Here is a 16,562-nt window from a genome sequence, read left to right as displayed (position 1 = left end):
CCCCACCCCCCTCATGTCCTGTGTGTGTGTGTGTGTGTGTGTGTGTGTGTGTGTGTGTGTGTGTGTGTGTGTGTGTGTGTGTGTGTGTGTGTGTGTGTGTGTGGTGTGTGTGTGTGGTGTGTGTGTGTGTGTGTGTGTGTGCGCAGGTGGATCGTCAGCGTCTGGAGCGAGAGAAGCAGCTGCGTGAGGAGGCGGAGCGAGCGCGTGACGAGCTGGAGAGACGTCTGCTTCAGCTGCAGGACGACGCCCACATGGCCAACGACGCCCTGGTGAGCCCTGACCTTTGACCTGCTCTTCAGGCCCCTCACTCATGCACACACACACACACACGCACGCACGCAGGTATATAGACACATACACACACACTCCCTCTCTCTCTTTTTCTCTGTCTCTCCCGAAGGGAGTGAGTATTTGTGCTCGGTTTCTCTATCAAATATGGATGCCTTGTGTAGTTCCTCCTATTGGCAGTGGTCGGCCTTTCATTTGCTGAGTTCAGTGCACTAGACCCCGTTTGAAATGGATGTTTCTGTCTGAGCTCACTCCAAATGCCTCTGAAGCACGGTCGGGTATAGATGTGATATTCAATCCTATCCGTTTTTTTTTTTTTTTCCCTTCCTTTCCCAACCTGCTTCTGGCCATCTCCATCTCCACTAGGCAGATAAAAGTGAGATATTTTTAGCCACTTGCCGAATTCCGCTTCCTCTTCACCAGCGGTCAGTAAACCACTGAGCGCTTGGGTTGTTGTTCATACTAGCACATAGTGATAGCAGAAACACTCTTTGCTACAAACCCTGTGTTTGAGATAAGCTTATAATTATCGCTTCAATTATGCAGATAGTGAACCTCGCGTCAGTGTCTTCTAAGTCTGCATCCTGAGGATCCACAAGTGACCCTTTCAGTACTCATTAAAAGCCAGCCATTAGCACAATAATGGATAATGGATTGCTCTGATTTGAAAATGCACCGCTACACATACACAATCAGATCAGTTAAACTGAATTCAATCAACAGTTAAATTGAATTAAACTACTGAGCCATTCTCCTCAAATACCCAGTGTCACTGCTAGTGTCAAGCCTTTGGTCACAGACAAAACTGTGGCATGAAGCGTGGGGGTGCGCCCTAGCTTGGCTGACTCTTGATCAATGATGAGCAAAGCCATGTCTGGGTTTGGTCCCTATGAAACCGCTCACTTACAGCCCAGCTAGATACAGAGCAAGGTTAGCATCTTTCTCACATGCAGATTAGGAGGTCATCTGAATGTTGAAGGGAGAGAGCAGTGACCCTGCCCGACCTCTAACCCAGGTCTCCGGGGTACTAAACGTGCGGCTTAACCACAACGCCAAAGAACCAGGCCCTTTGGTATGGCAGTCAGAGTGCATACTTAACCGCAGTGACAGTGGCACGGTCACTGGATCAAGAACCCTAGGATCAGGTGCCTATACTCATGAATCGATTTATGTTGAGTCGCTGACTCGCTGCATACTTAAGCACTGGTGGCCATAGGGATATAGAGCCATAGTTCGAATTACGGGGATGAGACCGAAGAGATGGAAGCACTGGTGCGCCTAACTGTTTTTTTTAGGTGCACCAGCACAACATTTAGATGCACCCACATTTTTCATTGGATCACCTTTAGCGCCAAAAGGTCCCCTTTTTATCGTTCTCCTTTCATATATATGAATATTTTTTTTTTATGTGTTATTTCACAACCCTCATTAGTCAACCTACTGTATGTACCCCCAGTCTGACAGGGGAGCTACACCGGACGCGTAACTGAAGCGTTCCGTTCGCGACGCGTATGTTGCAGCCGGTCGCAGCAGTTAATTATCACTGTAGTCAATGGAAGTAGCTACACCAGACGCAACAGTGGCGCGTACATTCGAAAAAAATAGACCCATCTTCTAAAATGGGTTTTACGCGTCGCGAACGGAACGCTTCAGTTACGCATCTGGTGTACCCCCCCAGTCTGAGTGTCTGAGTGTTGTCTTCCGCTTGTCCAGCTGCGCTCGGAGGAGACGGCAGACCTGCTGGCGGAGAAGGCCCAGATTGCCGAGGAGGAGGCCAAGCTGCTGGCCCAGAAGGCGGCCGAGGCCGAGCAGGAGATCCAGCGCGTCAAGGTGACGGCCATCCGCACCGAGGAGGAGAGGAGGCTCATGGAGCAGAAGATGCTCGAGGCCGAGATGATGGCCCTCAAGATGGCCGAGGAGTCAGAGAGGAGGTACACGCACACGCACACACACACACACACACACACACACACACACACACACACACACACACACACACACATACAGTACGTCTCACACACACTCTTGTCACAACTGCCCATCTAAAGCTTTCGGTAAGGGTCTGCAGCACCTACCCTATGAACCTGCATAATGGTTCTTCACAGCTGTCAGGCTGCTACATTATTGTGTTGTGAGGAGGAGCCACTGAGAGCAGGAGTGAGAGGCTGTGCACAGAGAGGAACTCAGGCAAGCAAAATCTTGAACGTTTTTAAGCTCACATACTGTATGCCCGACCACAAAAACGTTTCACTGATTCACTGGGAATTCACCTGATTACTCATGTGATTCTCTACCTCTGCATGTGTAGCATTGTCAGTTCTGCGTGTGTAGCATACCCAGTGTAGCTACATGTCAGTTCTGTGTGTGTAGCATTATGTAGGCTACATGTCAGTTCTGCGTGTGTAGCATTGTATTGGCTACATGTCAGTTCTGCGTGTGTAGCGTTGTGTAGGCTACATGTCAGTACTGCGTGTGTAACGTTATGTAGGCTACATGTCAGTACTGCGTGTGTAGCGTTATGTAGGCTACATGTCAGTTCTGCGTGTGTAGCGTTATGTAGGCTACATGTCAGTACTGCGTGTGTAGCGTTATGTAGGCTACATGTCAGTACTGCGTGTGTAGCGTTATGTAGGCTACATGTCAGTTCTGCGTATGTAGCATTATGTAGGCTACAGTGTTTGCACAGTAGTTTACAGCCTACAGTAAGTGACTTCATAGGATAGCCTACGTCCGGCGACTTGATCAAGTTGATCAGAAACAAACTGCTGGTGGTGAATATGCTTACTAAACTGCATTGTTGAAAATGTGATTTATTGCTGTTTAAAGGCATAGACATATGCCTGTTTAAAACATATGTCCATTAGATTTTTGTATGTCTGGTATTTTGTCAAAAGAAAGTCATATGGTATATATAGACAAACATATGCATGCGCAGATACACACGCATTCTGTGTTTCCATATGGCCGTGGTCTCCCTCAGTTGGAGTGGGAAACGTACTGTAGATGTATCTCTGTCTGGATTCTCTCCATATGCAGAGATAGATAAACTCCCACACCATCTGGGTGGACCATGCCAAGTTTGTCCTAAAGTGTTTCTGAATAAAGTCTCATTGAGAGGAATTAATTGCCTTAGTTCTAAAAGCCCCACGCCTCAAATTTACAGTCATAAATTTAAATTAAGAAATTACCATAGTGTGAACCACAGGTAATTGTGTAATATCGGCTGTTGCAGGGTGTTGCTGCAGGTTTTGCTCTCTTTTTTTCGAATGCTAATTTGCTCACCACCACTGTTTAATACACAGCTTAATTGCATTAGAGTGTGTTTATTTATTTATTTACGTGAAAAGGAAGAGGATAAAGGCTCTGAGAACAGCAGTTGCACACAAATGACTTCGACTGATGTTCAAGGAGACGCCTTGAACTCCCAGCCATGCGCACCCAGTGGCAGCATTAATGAGAGCTTAAGAACTTTATTGGGCAACATAGTCATTATCCAAGTCACTGGATCTACAGTAGTAGTGCTTTGTTTGATTTTGACAGTCACTGACAAACTGCTTAGCCTGTTGTCTCAGCAGTTATACCTGCGATTTGGTTTTGTTGTCTCCAGGTGTCTCAGCAGCAGTAAGCACCAATAAAACGGGCAATAGACCTGCTGACACTGTGTCTGTGTCTGTGTCTGTGTCTGTGTCTGTGTCTGTGTCTGTGTCTGTGTCTGTGTCTGTGTCTGTGTCTGTGTTTTTGTCTGTGTGTGTGTGTGTGTGTGTGTGTGTGTGTGTGTGTGTGTGTGTGTGTGTGTGTGTGTCTGCCTGCCTGCCTGCCTGCCTGCCTGCCTGTGCCTGCGTCCACAGGGCTAAAGAGGCGGACCAGTTAAAGCAGGACCTCCACAAGGCTCGAGAGTCCGAGCGACGGGCCAAGAACAAGTTGCTGGAGATCACCAGCCGGTCCCCCTACACGGTAAACACACAGCCAGTCAGCACGCCCCATCAGACCCCACCAGGGACAGAGCAGCATCAGGTAGAACTCATTTGAATCTAAATGCTGTGAAAATGTCTTTTTATTCATTTTCTTTTGTCAGTTAATATTAATGTCAATCGCTGTTAGAATGAATGGCCCCAGAATATCACATTATGTATTTGTATGTATTATATAAATAATGTCGTGCATCATTTATATTACAAAATGGAATTGGCAACCAAGCAACTGAACAGGCAAACGCTGCCAACCAAAAGGGGGTGAGAGACAGTGATAAGGTGAAAAGCACATAGAGGGCAATAGAAGAGAGGTTGATGGACAGACAGGGGGACCGATTCAGATGGGCAGAGACGGAAATGGCATTAGACCGAGGAAAGTCAGTCAGGAGTGACAAAGACAGGCAAAATGCACTTAGTTTGCACAGCAGCACCTGGGGGAAGGAAGGAAGTCCAAAATTGGTTTAAACAACAATTAAGAAGCAATTTCAGGGAGCGGGCTAATTTGGTATGATGTCGTCCCCCCCCCCCACATTCCCCAAGCCACGGCAGGCGTCGCCATTCTAGTCCGCGCGTAGACCACCGTCACATCAAAAGGCATTGCAGAGATTTTTAGGCACGCCACTCCAGTATTTCCAACCCCAATCATCTCCTCGCCATGACAGCTTTTCCTGGATATAAGCAGCCCCTGCGTCTTGCGTGATTGACGTGCCTCTCCGCTTGAACTCATTTAAGGGCCATATGGTGGAGGCGTTGGGGTTGGGGTGTCACGGTGGCTGTGGTTCAAAAACGGGGGGGTTAATGTGTGCCAGGGCTTATCTGGTCCTCTCTGTGGTGTCTTGTCTCTGGTCCAGCCGCTGCCGCTGTCTGCCAACGCCATGCCCCCCGACATCCCCAGCTTCAACTTCAGCACAGAGAACCTCAGCTTCGACTTCAAAGACACCGACATGAAACGCCTGTCAATGGAGATCGAGAAGGAGAAGTGAGTCCTGATGGGTGTGTGTGTGTGTGTGTGTGAGAGAGAGAGAGAGAGAGAGAGAGAGAGAGAGTGAGAGAGATTGATTATTTGCAAGTGTTTTCACACACACACACACACACACACACACACACACACACACACACACACACACACACACACACACACACACACACACTCACACACACTCACACTCACACACTGTAATGAAAAAAAGATTGGGTGAGTGAGTGTTTTTTTAAGTGATGCTGTGATGATCATTTAGGCCCCCTGTATATTGATCGGTCTGTGCTGTGCGTCTGGACTCCCGAAGTGTCGACTTTCACACATCCAAGAAGTGTGTTCATAAATCCATCAGTTCATGACCTGACTTCAGATTTCGTTTTTTGTATTTTCACCCAGTCAAATCAGACCAATCCCTATTCCTACTGGAAAAATACATCGCCCAAACTCAAGAACAATACTTTGCTTGAGTGTGTATACAGAAAGTCTGTTTTGTCATTTTGGGCAGTGCTGTGCAGCCAATATATATTTTGCAGCTACAAGAAGTTCATTGATTTTTTTTATTTTATTCTGAGCGTGATGTATGCTGCTAAAAGCTCGATTGTGCATGCATACCAAGATTGATGCAGCTTCATAAGCGTACCGATTACATTTTTTTTTCTCTGACCCATTTTTCAAACTCAGCCACCCAGCCAGTGCAGCATACGCAAACTAACACGAAGCACAGGGAAGCAGAAAGTTAGGACCTGTGCAATAAACTGTGTGTGTGTGTGTGTCTGGGCGATTATGGGTGCTGCATGGGTGCATGCACACAATTAAAACTAATGTGTTAGACACATAAAGATACAAGTTGTGTTATTTTCAACACACACTGTGTACATTCTTCAATGAATAGCAGAAGGAATGTGTTGCCCCTATCTGGACATAGAGAGGCGTTTTAAAAACACCAACACAAGTTGTGTTATTTTCACCACATTCGTTTAAAGAGTGCATGTATCCGTGTGATTATAGGTGTTCCGCCACGTGTTTGTGTATGTCTTTGTGATTGTTCATGTGTTTGTGGTTTTGTGTGTGTGCGTGTGCTTGTGTGTGTGTGTGTGCGTGCGTCCCTGTGTCGCAGGGTGGAGTACATGGAGAAGAGCAAGCACCTGCAGGTGCAGCTGAACGAGCTGAAGACGGAGATCGAGTCACTGAAGCTGCGGGAGCGCGAGACGCCCCTGGACATCCTGCACAACGAGAACGCCGACAAGGGCAACAGCAAGCAGAGCAACTTCAAGAAGGTGCCCACACACACACACACACACACACACAGAGAGAATCACATTGAGTTGTAGTATAGTTACCCAGAGTAACCATAGAGCAGATTGTAGACGTAACCATTGACCAGGGCTATTCAGTTGGCGGCCCACGGACCACATCTGGCCCAGAGGCAACCTCCGAGTGACCCAGCTCGTGGTCCTGCCAGAAACGCAGAGAAACATTTCCTGCATCTCAAGTAGTAGCCTACAGACTGTGGAAATGCAGCACTCTGCATAGCCTAGCAGTATTCGGTTGCAGCTCTTTCATTGTTTTGGATGTGTTTGTAAATTCAATCTGGCACTCAATTCAAATTCAATGCTTGTAACACTCTGCACTTCGAAAAAGATGAACTCTCTGTTTTCTTACAAATGAGCATATGGTTTCTTGTAGATCGAAATTGACACAAACAGCAGGTTGAAATTAGACTTTATGTTTCAGTCAAGAGCTTAACAACAGTGAGCATGATTATGCTATGCAACCAATTTTGTTTACAAATTGCTAAAAGGATTTAAACAGATCTGGAATCTGCCATTGTTTGGAGTTTGACTAACGTCACGCTCTGCCACTCTGTCCCGTCGTCCCGTCAGACGGATTGCCCAGTGTGTGCACTGAATGTCCTGAGATGGCGATGCTCTGAATTAACAAACGATATCATCACTGATTTAAGAACAGTTTCGACGTGCCAGAGTGTAGCCTGCTCATAGCACTCAAGAGTGGCAGTTTAGAGATGCCGCCACAGGGTCACATCTGACACGGGCACGTCAAAATGTTTAATGCACTTTTTGATGTGCCCGTGTCCTATGTGGACAAAACTCAAAAGGAAACTGCTGCTTATCCTACCAGCCACTGAAGACGTCTGGCCCAGCTCAAAAGCCCTGCCATAGACTATGATTGTAAATGCCAAGATGCAGTTCCTGTCAGCGGCACTGTAAAAAAAGTACCACTGAACACAAGCCTGCACAAAAACTCATTGGAAAACAGTGGCCATCACCCAACAAGATGCTTTTTGAAGTCCCTACCAAGGCACAGGCAGATGATCAGAAGCGATGTAAAGATGGGGTCTCGCTTGCTTGTAAGCCTTGAAGGTAGACCTCCTGGCCCTCTTTCCAAAGGCCATGATTGCACGGCTCGGAGAGATGCTGCATCTCAATGAGGCAGACTCACTGAATCCAAACGAGCTCTCCCAGCTCTCCTCCGAGCCTTGCCGGAGGTGGGGATGGGGGAGGGGAGAGGGGGGAGGCAGGTGGAAGAGATGGAAGAGGAGGAGGAGGAGAAGGAGGAGGAAGGAGGGAGGGAGGGATGGAGTAGACGCAGGAGAAGGTGAGGAGGAGGTAGTGAAAGACAGGACGCAGGACGAGGAGAAGAGAGGAGGGGTGAGTGAGAGGTGGAGCAGCAAGGGGAGGTGGAGACGGAGAGCACGCTGTGATTTCTGCGCTGGCCGCCCCTGCGTCTCGCCCTTCATAAAACATTAGTGCTCTGTGTGCTTCTTTAGTTGCCTCCCCAATGCACGCGAGCCGTCCCCCCCCGTCCCCCCGTCCCCCCATTCCTTTCATGTGCTTTCCAAGCATGTGTAATGTGTGCATATTTCTCACTCTTATTATTTTCAAGGTGCTGTTTTCACTCACACCCACGCTAATAGGCCTCCAGTTAGAGAAAATGATCTCTCTCAGCTGGACGCAAGGAGCTTTTTAGGAGTTCCGTAATTACATCCCACACGGATAAGAAAGTTCTTCGCACAAACACAACACTCTCAAACACTTTTTTTTTTTTTTTTGCTCTGTTGAAATTCCAAAAGCTAACAAAGAATGCAACCTTACAGTCAGGGTGGAAAACACCCCTGTCGTCACGATAAAACTCCAGAAGCATTGGTCACAGAAAATGGGATCATATGTAGCCCAGATACTTAATTTGATCGTATGCATGAGGGAGCACACAAATACAGTAGGGATAAGGAAACACATTATACACACACTCACACACACACACACACACACTTACACAGAGAGAAATACACACATTCCCTCTCTCTCCTCTCGCTTTCTCTCTCTCCCGTAAAGAGGACAAGCCTTATCTAGTGGTCACACATTTACCAAGACCCCCCCCAAAAAAAAACACCTTAGAGGTGCTTCCCACCCCTCAGTTGATCCACAGGAGTCTCTCTGGGCCTCCACTGCTGGCTGTGAAATTCCACTTGTTTAAGTCGCACTAATTGATTTCTGTACTGTGATTACTCATTCGGATTGATGTGGGCCTCTCGCGAAGCCGTACGGAGCCCGGATCAGCGTGATCGTTTAATTGGACTCGGGACTGGTGAGAATTAATCGCAGTTCTCGGGAGAGCGCTCTTGGCTGCGCTGTCAGAAGGAAGGGGCCTTTTCCAGTTGAGTGAAAGACGAGTGACACACAAACAAGCGCGCGCACACACACACACACACACACACCGACACACACACACACAGAGACGTATAAACGAAAGAGTGTTGTATGTTTTCTGGGCCATAGAGAGACAGGTGGAGGTGGTTTATAGAGTGGGTGAGGGGCCCGGGGGCAGGTGACATGGGCTGTTGGCTTTTCAGGTTGGAGCCGATGCTAGAGCAAGATTAATGGGGCCCAGTCGCTCTGCTTCTCCTTCTCCTTCTCCTATCCTCTCTCTGTCCCTTGCTTTTTTTCTTTCGCTCGTCCCCACAACAACTCCCTTTCTCTCTCTCCTCCCCTTCCCTCCTTCCTCTCGTTCTGCCTTTTCAACCTGCCTCTCTCTCTCTCTCCTGCTGACCATGCTGGAGCGAGACCTAAGGCTGCAGAGCGTCGGTCCCCGCTGAAAATAACAGCCTCCTTCTTTCCCTCCATCCCTCTCTCCATCCCTCTCTCCATCCCTCTCTGACTTCTGAGCTCTGAGCCGAACCGCTTCCCAAATCAGGAGGCGTCTGCCTTAAATCCACAAGAGGCTTGCGGAGGCTCATTTTGGCATGGCCCCCCTAGTCTGTGGGCATAGCTCTGTTTACAGATCCTTCATGATGTCTGCTCAACGGCCCATGACCGCATCTAGTTACTGGAGGGGGGAAAGCACTGGATGCCAGCAAAGCCAACACTAGAGAGCTCAGTGCTCTCAGGGCGGACCTACCTGCACTGGCTGAGGGGCTTTAATGATTCCATAGCCTCCTTCAGCAAACAGGATCGTGTGCAGGAATAAAGTGGAACTTGGATAGCTTGTTTACTTTCTTGTTTGTGTTAGGTGCAAATCTCAGCTCATCTCGTACGTACGCTTTGCTCCGAAGATTTTTGTCGTCATCTTTCTCTCTCGCCTGGCAATTTTGTAGTGCTCTGCAGGAGGTCAAGTATGAAGTGCTGAAGTGTGACCATCGAACAGGCATAATTTTTAGATGGCACATTGTTTCATACCGAGTAATTGAAGCAGCCCAACACAAAATATTTAACACATTGGTACAGCCTGTTTATGCTCCGTCTACCTCTCTCACCTCCTTCCATCTGTTTCCCTCCATTTCTCTTCCTCAGTGGCCCTCTCTTTCTGCCTTTCTTTCTCTCTCTCCCTCTCTCCCCCTCCTTCTCTCTCTCTCTCTCCCTCCCTCCTCTCCCTCCCTCCTTCTCTCTCTCTCTCTCCCTCCCTCCTTATCTCTCTCTCTCTCTCTCTCTCCCTTCCTCCTCTCCCTCCCTCCTTCTCTCTCTCTCCCTCCCTCCTTCTCTCTCTCTCTCTCTCTCTCTCTCTCTCTCTCTCTCTCTCTCTCTCTCTCTAACTGCACCCAATGCATTATGCATTTGTTATGGAGCGAGTTGAAAACTTTAGTGAGAAGAAAAACAAATTCACCAGCCACCAGCTTATTTGGGCTGTTTGTATTTGCGGGTCCTGAATTAAGCTCTGCTAAAGCTGCAAAGCTTTTAAAAAAATGCAGTCAAGGAGTGGCTGATCATGACAGCATATTCAAGCTCTACCCTTGAGAGTCTGTCAATATCTTAATTACATTATGATTTACAATATCAAGAGGGAAAGTAATGTAAGGAATATTGTGTCTAATGTCTGGCCAACACTTGATCATTGAGCGATTTGAAAAACAACATTTGAAAATTGCCTTACAGTTAGATGCATTTTTTATGTGTCTAAGTGTTTAAGTTATTTCAGGAACACCTCATGTACCAACTCAACTCTCCAGGGCTTTCTAAGTATCCCTGGGAATTAACCGTTCTTTGACACTGACGGTGCCATGGTTTGATAAGGACACTGCAGATGACTGCAGATGGTTTGATTTGAGGAACATAGCAGATTTTCTTTCATAGTAACATCTGCAGATGCAGGTGTTAATCAAAGTGCAAGAGAGAGTGCAGGTGCCCAAAGTAGTCAGGGGGCCAAAACTGATATTAAAACTTTGTCGGACACTTTTTGGTACAAGCATACAACCTATCCAGTATTGATATTTAACCCCTCAACATGAGTTCTAGACAGGTTGTCAGCTTAGAAAATTTTATTTTGTCCATTTTAACACTATATTCTTAAAAATGGAAAAAGCGGATTTATCCCCCAAAGTGCTTCCTTTTTCTTCCATGTTACCTACTGTAATCTTGGGCAAATGTGCAATATAATCCAACTTGTGTGCAAGCATGATCATTAAAAAATAATGATCAATAAATACCACAAGAGTATCACACCACAAGGGCCACTGGTGTGTCAGGGGGCCAATTCTGAAAAGGGCTTCCGTTAAGACTTTTGCAGACATGTTTTGGTTCAAGCTGTCAGTGTCACCCTATTTTTGTTTTTTGTTAGAAGACACAAATAGGTAAGATATCAGGGTGGTTGTGAAGACGAAGTTAAAAGCTTGTAGGGAGAGACATGCAATGCTGCACAAGTTATAATATTTAAATGTTACAGCCATGCTGAAAAAAACAGCAAGAAACCAGCTTAGGCTGGTAGCTGGTTTTAGCTGGTTTTAGCTGGTCTTTGCCCAAAACACAGTTATTATTGCTGGTCTTTGCTGGTGTAGCTGGTTAGGCCACCAGCTAGACATGCTGGCGTGACCATCTGAGGAAGCTGGTCGTGCTGGTGTGACCAGCCTGTCGTTTGGGATACAACTGGTTTAAGATGGTCATGCTGGTGACCAGCCTGTCAAGCTTGACAAAGATGGTCAAGCTGGTTTTCTAGAATAACCAACATAAGCTGGCATGGCCAGTAAAAACCAGCAATGTAGACCAGCAACACCAACTAAAATGACCAGCTTAAGGTGGTACGACAATCAAAACCAGCTGAATTACCATCATAAGCTGGGTAAACCAGCTGAAGGTGTGTTTTCGCGAGAGTTTTGGCCACTTATTTCATGGATCCAGGATACTATGCATCCTGATAAAGTTCCATTGGTCTTTAGAACTAAAATTGCCCCACATCATCACACACCCTTCACCATACCTAGAGATTGGCATGGTGTTTTTTTCAGTTTTGTTCAGTTAGCCTATTAGCCTGTTTGATGCTCATTGAGCTCAATGCAAATTAAACCAGCTGATAGGCCAACTGAACAAAACACCATGCCAATCTCTAGTTATGGTGAAGGGTGTGTGATGATGTGGGGCTATTTTAGTTCCAAAGGTCAAGGGAACTTCATCAGGATGCATAGTATCCTGGATCCATGAAATAAGTGGCCTTTAAAAATCTGCCTGCCCCTATGTTAACCCTTTGTGTTAAATTCCCATAGGGTTACATAGGGGTGCCAATACATTTATTTGTTTATGATACATTATTCATTCACATAGAAAGTTGGTGTCCTTAAAGGTTGGATATTTCTACTTTTATTACTTAAGGCATTAAGATCAAGTTCCAAAAGAAGATTTTATATTCCTCTTTTTAGTCAACTTTAACATGGGACTTTCAGCCATGACTGTATTTGACTCAAGTTGAAATTAGGTGAATAAAATGAGTATACAGTAGTTTACTTGACTCCTTAAAGTTATCCCAACACAAACTACACACATAGAAATAACTCAGCTGAATGACTTATTTACACTTAAGTTAACTTCCCGGGTTTTACCGTGCAGCCGAGCAGTGGTGCTCAGGTAGGCAGCCAACAGAAGCCCAGGGACCATGTCCATGTGCTCAGTCTGAGTCCTGGTCAGGGACATCAACACTGCCTGGTACTGCACTGACTTGCACTTTCCTCACATCCACATATCGTCAGCTCCAAGCACCTGACCTGTTCTCACCAGCTCCAAGCACCTGACCTCTGTGGTAAAAAGCTGGGGGGAAAGCATGCCATCCTTCATGTCCCTTCTTCTGTTGGCTGCCTATACCCGAGCACCACTGCTTGGATGGGGAAAAATACCTTTGCCATACGACTATTACAAAGTTATTACTACTAACTAGTTACTAACCTCTAATCCTAAAGAACTGAGAGAGCAGTTATGTTTGGGTAGAATTGATAAATATAGTGATATGTCCATTAAACACAATTTGTCACAACCTGGTACTTTAATGAAGTCAAATAGCACCATAGACCACCATCAGTTCTACATTTTCGCCATAACATTAAAGTATTACAACATGTGCAGCAGTGCACTGTCTCTCCCTACAAGCTTTAAACTTGGCTTGACTCATTCCCATAGATAGGGGTACTGATTGATAGAGGTTTTGGAATGCTATGTTATGTTTCCAATCTGATATTCACTTTGAAAACTGGTTCTCTTTAGGCGGAGATTGTTTTTTTCATGTTCTAGGTCTGTTGTCTCTTATACTGTACAATAAATGTTAATTCTGACACCTCAGCAGACATCCCACGAGTGTTAGCTTTCATTCCATACCATTTTTATTTATATGGTCCTTGTGGTTGTGGAGATATTCAACATTTATCGTTGGCATGTCATGTTGAGCAGGAAACCAAAAAATTGGCCTGAAATTGCTTGCACAAGTCAAAAAAAAAAATTTTTTGCTTGACAACCACCATAATATCTTACCTATGGGTGTCTTCTAACTAAAAAAATAGGTTGACTGCTTGTACCAAAACATGTCCGCAAAAGTCTTAACGGAAGCCCTTTTCAGAATTGGCCCCCTGACTAAAGAGAGATGGTGCTGATTGGGCTTTAAATCCAGCAGATGGCTATCCCCCTCGGTGATGACCTCATCAGTGTCATCAAGCCCCACCCCCCTGTCACCTTAACCAGACCATCTGGTCAGACTCTCACATCTGTAGCACCCGGCCGCAAGGACACCGGTTCTCCTCCTCTGAAAACTGACACTGTTCTGTTGGGTTGCCCACCACCGCTTCAGAGGGGCGGTTGTACACCAAACAGGGCTTATGCCTGGTCTTAAGCTATGCCAGTCTTAACTCAGCGTTCTGAGTCCAAGTCCAAGTCCAACCTGATAGATACGCCAGTTGCACCATCTAGGCTTAAGCCTTCCTCTTGCTAAGACCAGGCGAAAATCTTACACATACTCCAATTTTTCCGTCTTAAGGCCCGTTCACACCTAGAACGATAACGATAATGATAACTATAAACAAATATCGCTCCCGTTAATATGAATGACAACGTTCACACATAAACTATAACGATAACGACAAGAAGAACGATTGGCTATTGATCACTTTCAGAGCGATTTTAAGAACGATAAAAAGCGAACAGCCAATCAGAACCCATGATGTTCTAGCAATCACATTCATTAACATGAGGAGAGACTTTTCTTATCGTTGGCCGTTGACAATAAATGGTAATGCTGCTTTGACCACTCTTTAGTGCGCAACAAATGGGCAGGCAGTGGTTGTCTCTGGTATTTGTCTCCATGGCCATTCGCACAGCACATTTGGCACAATGCCTTGGGCAATAATGTTCCATTCAGTCATCGTCACCGCAGTACGCCTAAGCCGCAAGGTGTCACCACACACGGCCCGTAGTTTCCTGGGTGTTGCGTGTGGGGAAATTAGGTGTGTCTGGTGCAATGCCAAAGGATTCAGATGATGAAAAGAATTGTCACCGGATCAGGCCTCAGTCTTGAGACACACAGAGCTCAGATCTGTCATTGAGTGACGCATGCTCGTGTCTGGCTCCTGATATACAGTCGTGATTACTGGTAGAATCAGCTTTGATGCAGCTTCACCAAGACGGAAAGAAAGAAAGACAAAAAAAACTATGAATCTGATGGAAATGTTAAACAAGGAGCATGAAACTTGATGCATTTCTGGATACACATGGAGATGTCAACATAAACAGTATGTACTCAGATGCTGTGGGCACAGAAGCAAAATATTATCTCAGTATTCTGAAATAGAATGGAGTTTCAGATGATGTTTCAGGAAAGCTCTTCATGGTTTTGATGGTAATGAATGAGATACGTTGGGAGGGAATAAACAACTGGGTACCTGCACACTCTGAAAATTGGTTTCATCTAGGTTTTTTTTTTTTTTTTTCATTTTAGACTCGAGTGTGTTTCATCCATTTATCATTTTGTCTTTCTCCTCTGTTTCTTCTCTTCCACAGCTCACATTACAAAGCACCAAATCCAGAGTGGCCTGCTTCGAGGAGCTGTAGCTGAGTGGACCCTGATGGAAGTGTGTAGTGTGTAGAGTGTGTGTGTGTGTGTGTGTGTGTGTGTGTGTGTGTGTGTGTGTGTGTGTGAACATGTGAGTGAGAAAAGCTATTGTGAGTGTGTGTGCTTGTGGCATTGTGTTCCCTAGGAAACGGGCACAGTTGTCCATTTAAGCACACTTTTAGGACCACACTAACAGGCAAGACTAATCTAAACCACCTTGATGAGACACTGACTAACTGCTGCTGCTGCTGCTGCTGCTGCATGAGCCACAGTCCTCATGAATGTCTGCTGCGGTAGCGTTTACATGCGTCCAGCACACCTCAGTGCCTGTACAAGGGAAATCACTACTAGGCCCTGGCAAAGCCGTTCCATTCCATTAGTCCAGGCAAATGCACTACGTTCCAGCCGCCCGGCCGCTCAGCCCAGCCAGAGGCGGAGACGGAGGCGGTGAAGCCGTCTGAACGACCAGCTGTGAGGCACTCGGCTGCACGGTGACCATGCCGACAGGGAAGCTACACCGGGTGCGTAACTGAAGCGCTGCGTTCGCGACGCTCAAAAGCAATTTTAGAAGAAGTCTTTTTTTTTTTTTTGGAACGTACGTGCCGCTGTCAGGTGTGTTGTAGCTACTTTCATTGATTAGAATGGAAGGTAAATAGTTGCAGCAGACGCTACGCGAACGGAACGTTTCAGTCACACACCAGGTATAGCTTCGCTGTGCGGGAAAGGGCATGGAACACGCCTCCTTGCACCTAACCCAACCCCCCCCCCCCCATTCCTTCAGTCCACCAGAAAATGTGCAGCTCTGGTGGGTGATTTCCATGCCTTAATTGTAGGGCTTACATTACAGGGAAAGTGACTCTATGTCTAATGCTGTTGATTTTCTTTTTTTGTGTGTATCTTGGGATAGCTGAGATGAAATCTTAATCATGTTTTTTTTTATGAGGTTGAGGATTTTTTGGTTTTAGTTCTTTAGTTAGTGTTCATTGCTTAATGACTTTGTGACAGTTGAAGTGGTGTCTAGAAGATTTGTGTATAAATAAAAGAACATTGCTGTTTTTTTTAGATGAATAAATGGACTTTAGATCAATCAACCGTGTCTTCATCTGAACTACTAAATAGCTCTTCATTTGAAAAGCCTTTTCAGAAAGTATTTTAATACATCTCATACATTTAGTCTGAAAGAGTTGTAGCTCATTGACATAACTGATAGTGGTGATGGTAACAGTGAGGTTTCCTTATATTAGATTTTTTTTATCCTCTTAGCTGTGAACTTCTGTCATTATGCATTCAAAAAGATATACAATGGGCCTATAGTACACATACTCATTTGAGTGGGCTGAATCTAATGAGGTGGTTCTCAATGGAAAGTTGGCCGTATAGTGATTTGATAGGAGGTATACAGAGGTATTGTTTTTTCCCCCCCTAATTGCTTCGGATGACCTCACTCCCACATCTGAAAACAAATGGCACCATGCATTAGTCTCTCACCTCTGCAGTTCAATATGGCGCGCCCT

The 16,562-nt window shown here is 45.9% G+C and overlaps 1 protein-coding gene across 3 annotated transcripts in view; it reads left to right on the top strand.

Moving 5' to 3' along the window:
- nf2a (NF2, moesin-ezrin-radixin like (MERLIN) tumor suppressor a) overlaps window positions 1-16,135 on the top strand; it is a 34,298-nt gene extending 18,163 nt beyond the window's left edge. The window contains exons 11-17 of one of the 3 annotated variants that reach the window (XM_062542675.1): window positions 147-269; window positions 2,002-2,219; window positions 4,137-4,302; window positions 5,111-5,238; window positions 6,356-6,515; window positions 14,997-15,073; window positions 15,114-16,135. In XM_062542675.1, the coding sequence (XP_062398659.1) occupies window positions 147-269; window positions 2,002-2,219; window positions 4,137-4,302; window positions 5,111-5,238; window positions 6,356-6,515; window positions 14,997-15,047 (846 nt within the window). In that variant the 3' untranslated portion in view covers window positions 15,048-15,073; window positions 15,114-16,135. Of the gene's footprint in view, window positions 1-146; window positions 270-2,001; window positions 2,220-4,136; window positions 4,303-5,110; window positions 5,239-6,355; window positions 6,516-14,996 lie in introns of all 3 variants that reach the window. The other 2 variants (XM_062542676.1, XM_062542673.1) reach the window with 2 other exon arrangements.
- The last annotated feature ends 427 nt before the right edge of the window (window positions 16,136-16,562 follow it).

The sequence above is a fragment of the Sardina pilchardus genome, chromosome 8 (genome assembly GCF_963854185.1).
Source record: "Sardina pilchardus chromosome 8, fSarPil1.1, whole genome shotgun sequence".
In the NCBI taxonomy this organism is placed as follows: domain Eukaryota; kingdom Metazoa; phylum Chordata; class Actinopteri; order Clupeiformes; family Clupeidae; genus Sardina; species Sardina pilchardus.
Note: the sequence above shows the minus strand (reverse complement) of the source record. Positions and strands in the feature narration are given on the sequence as shown.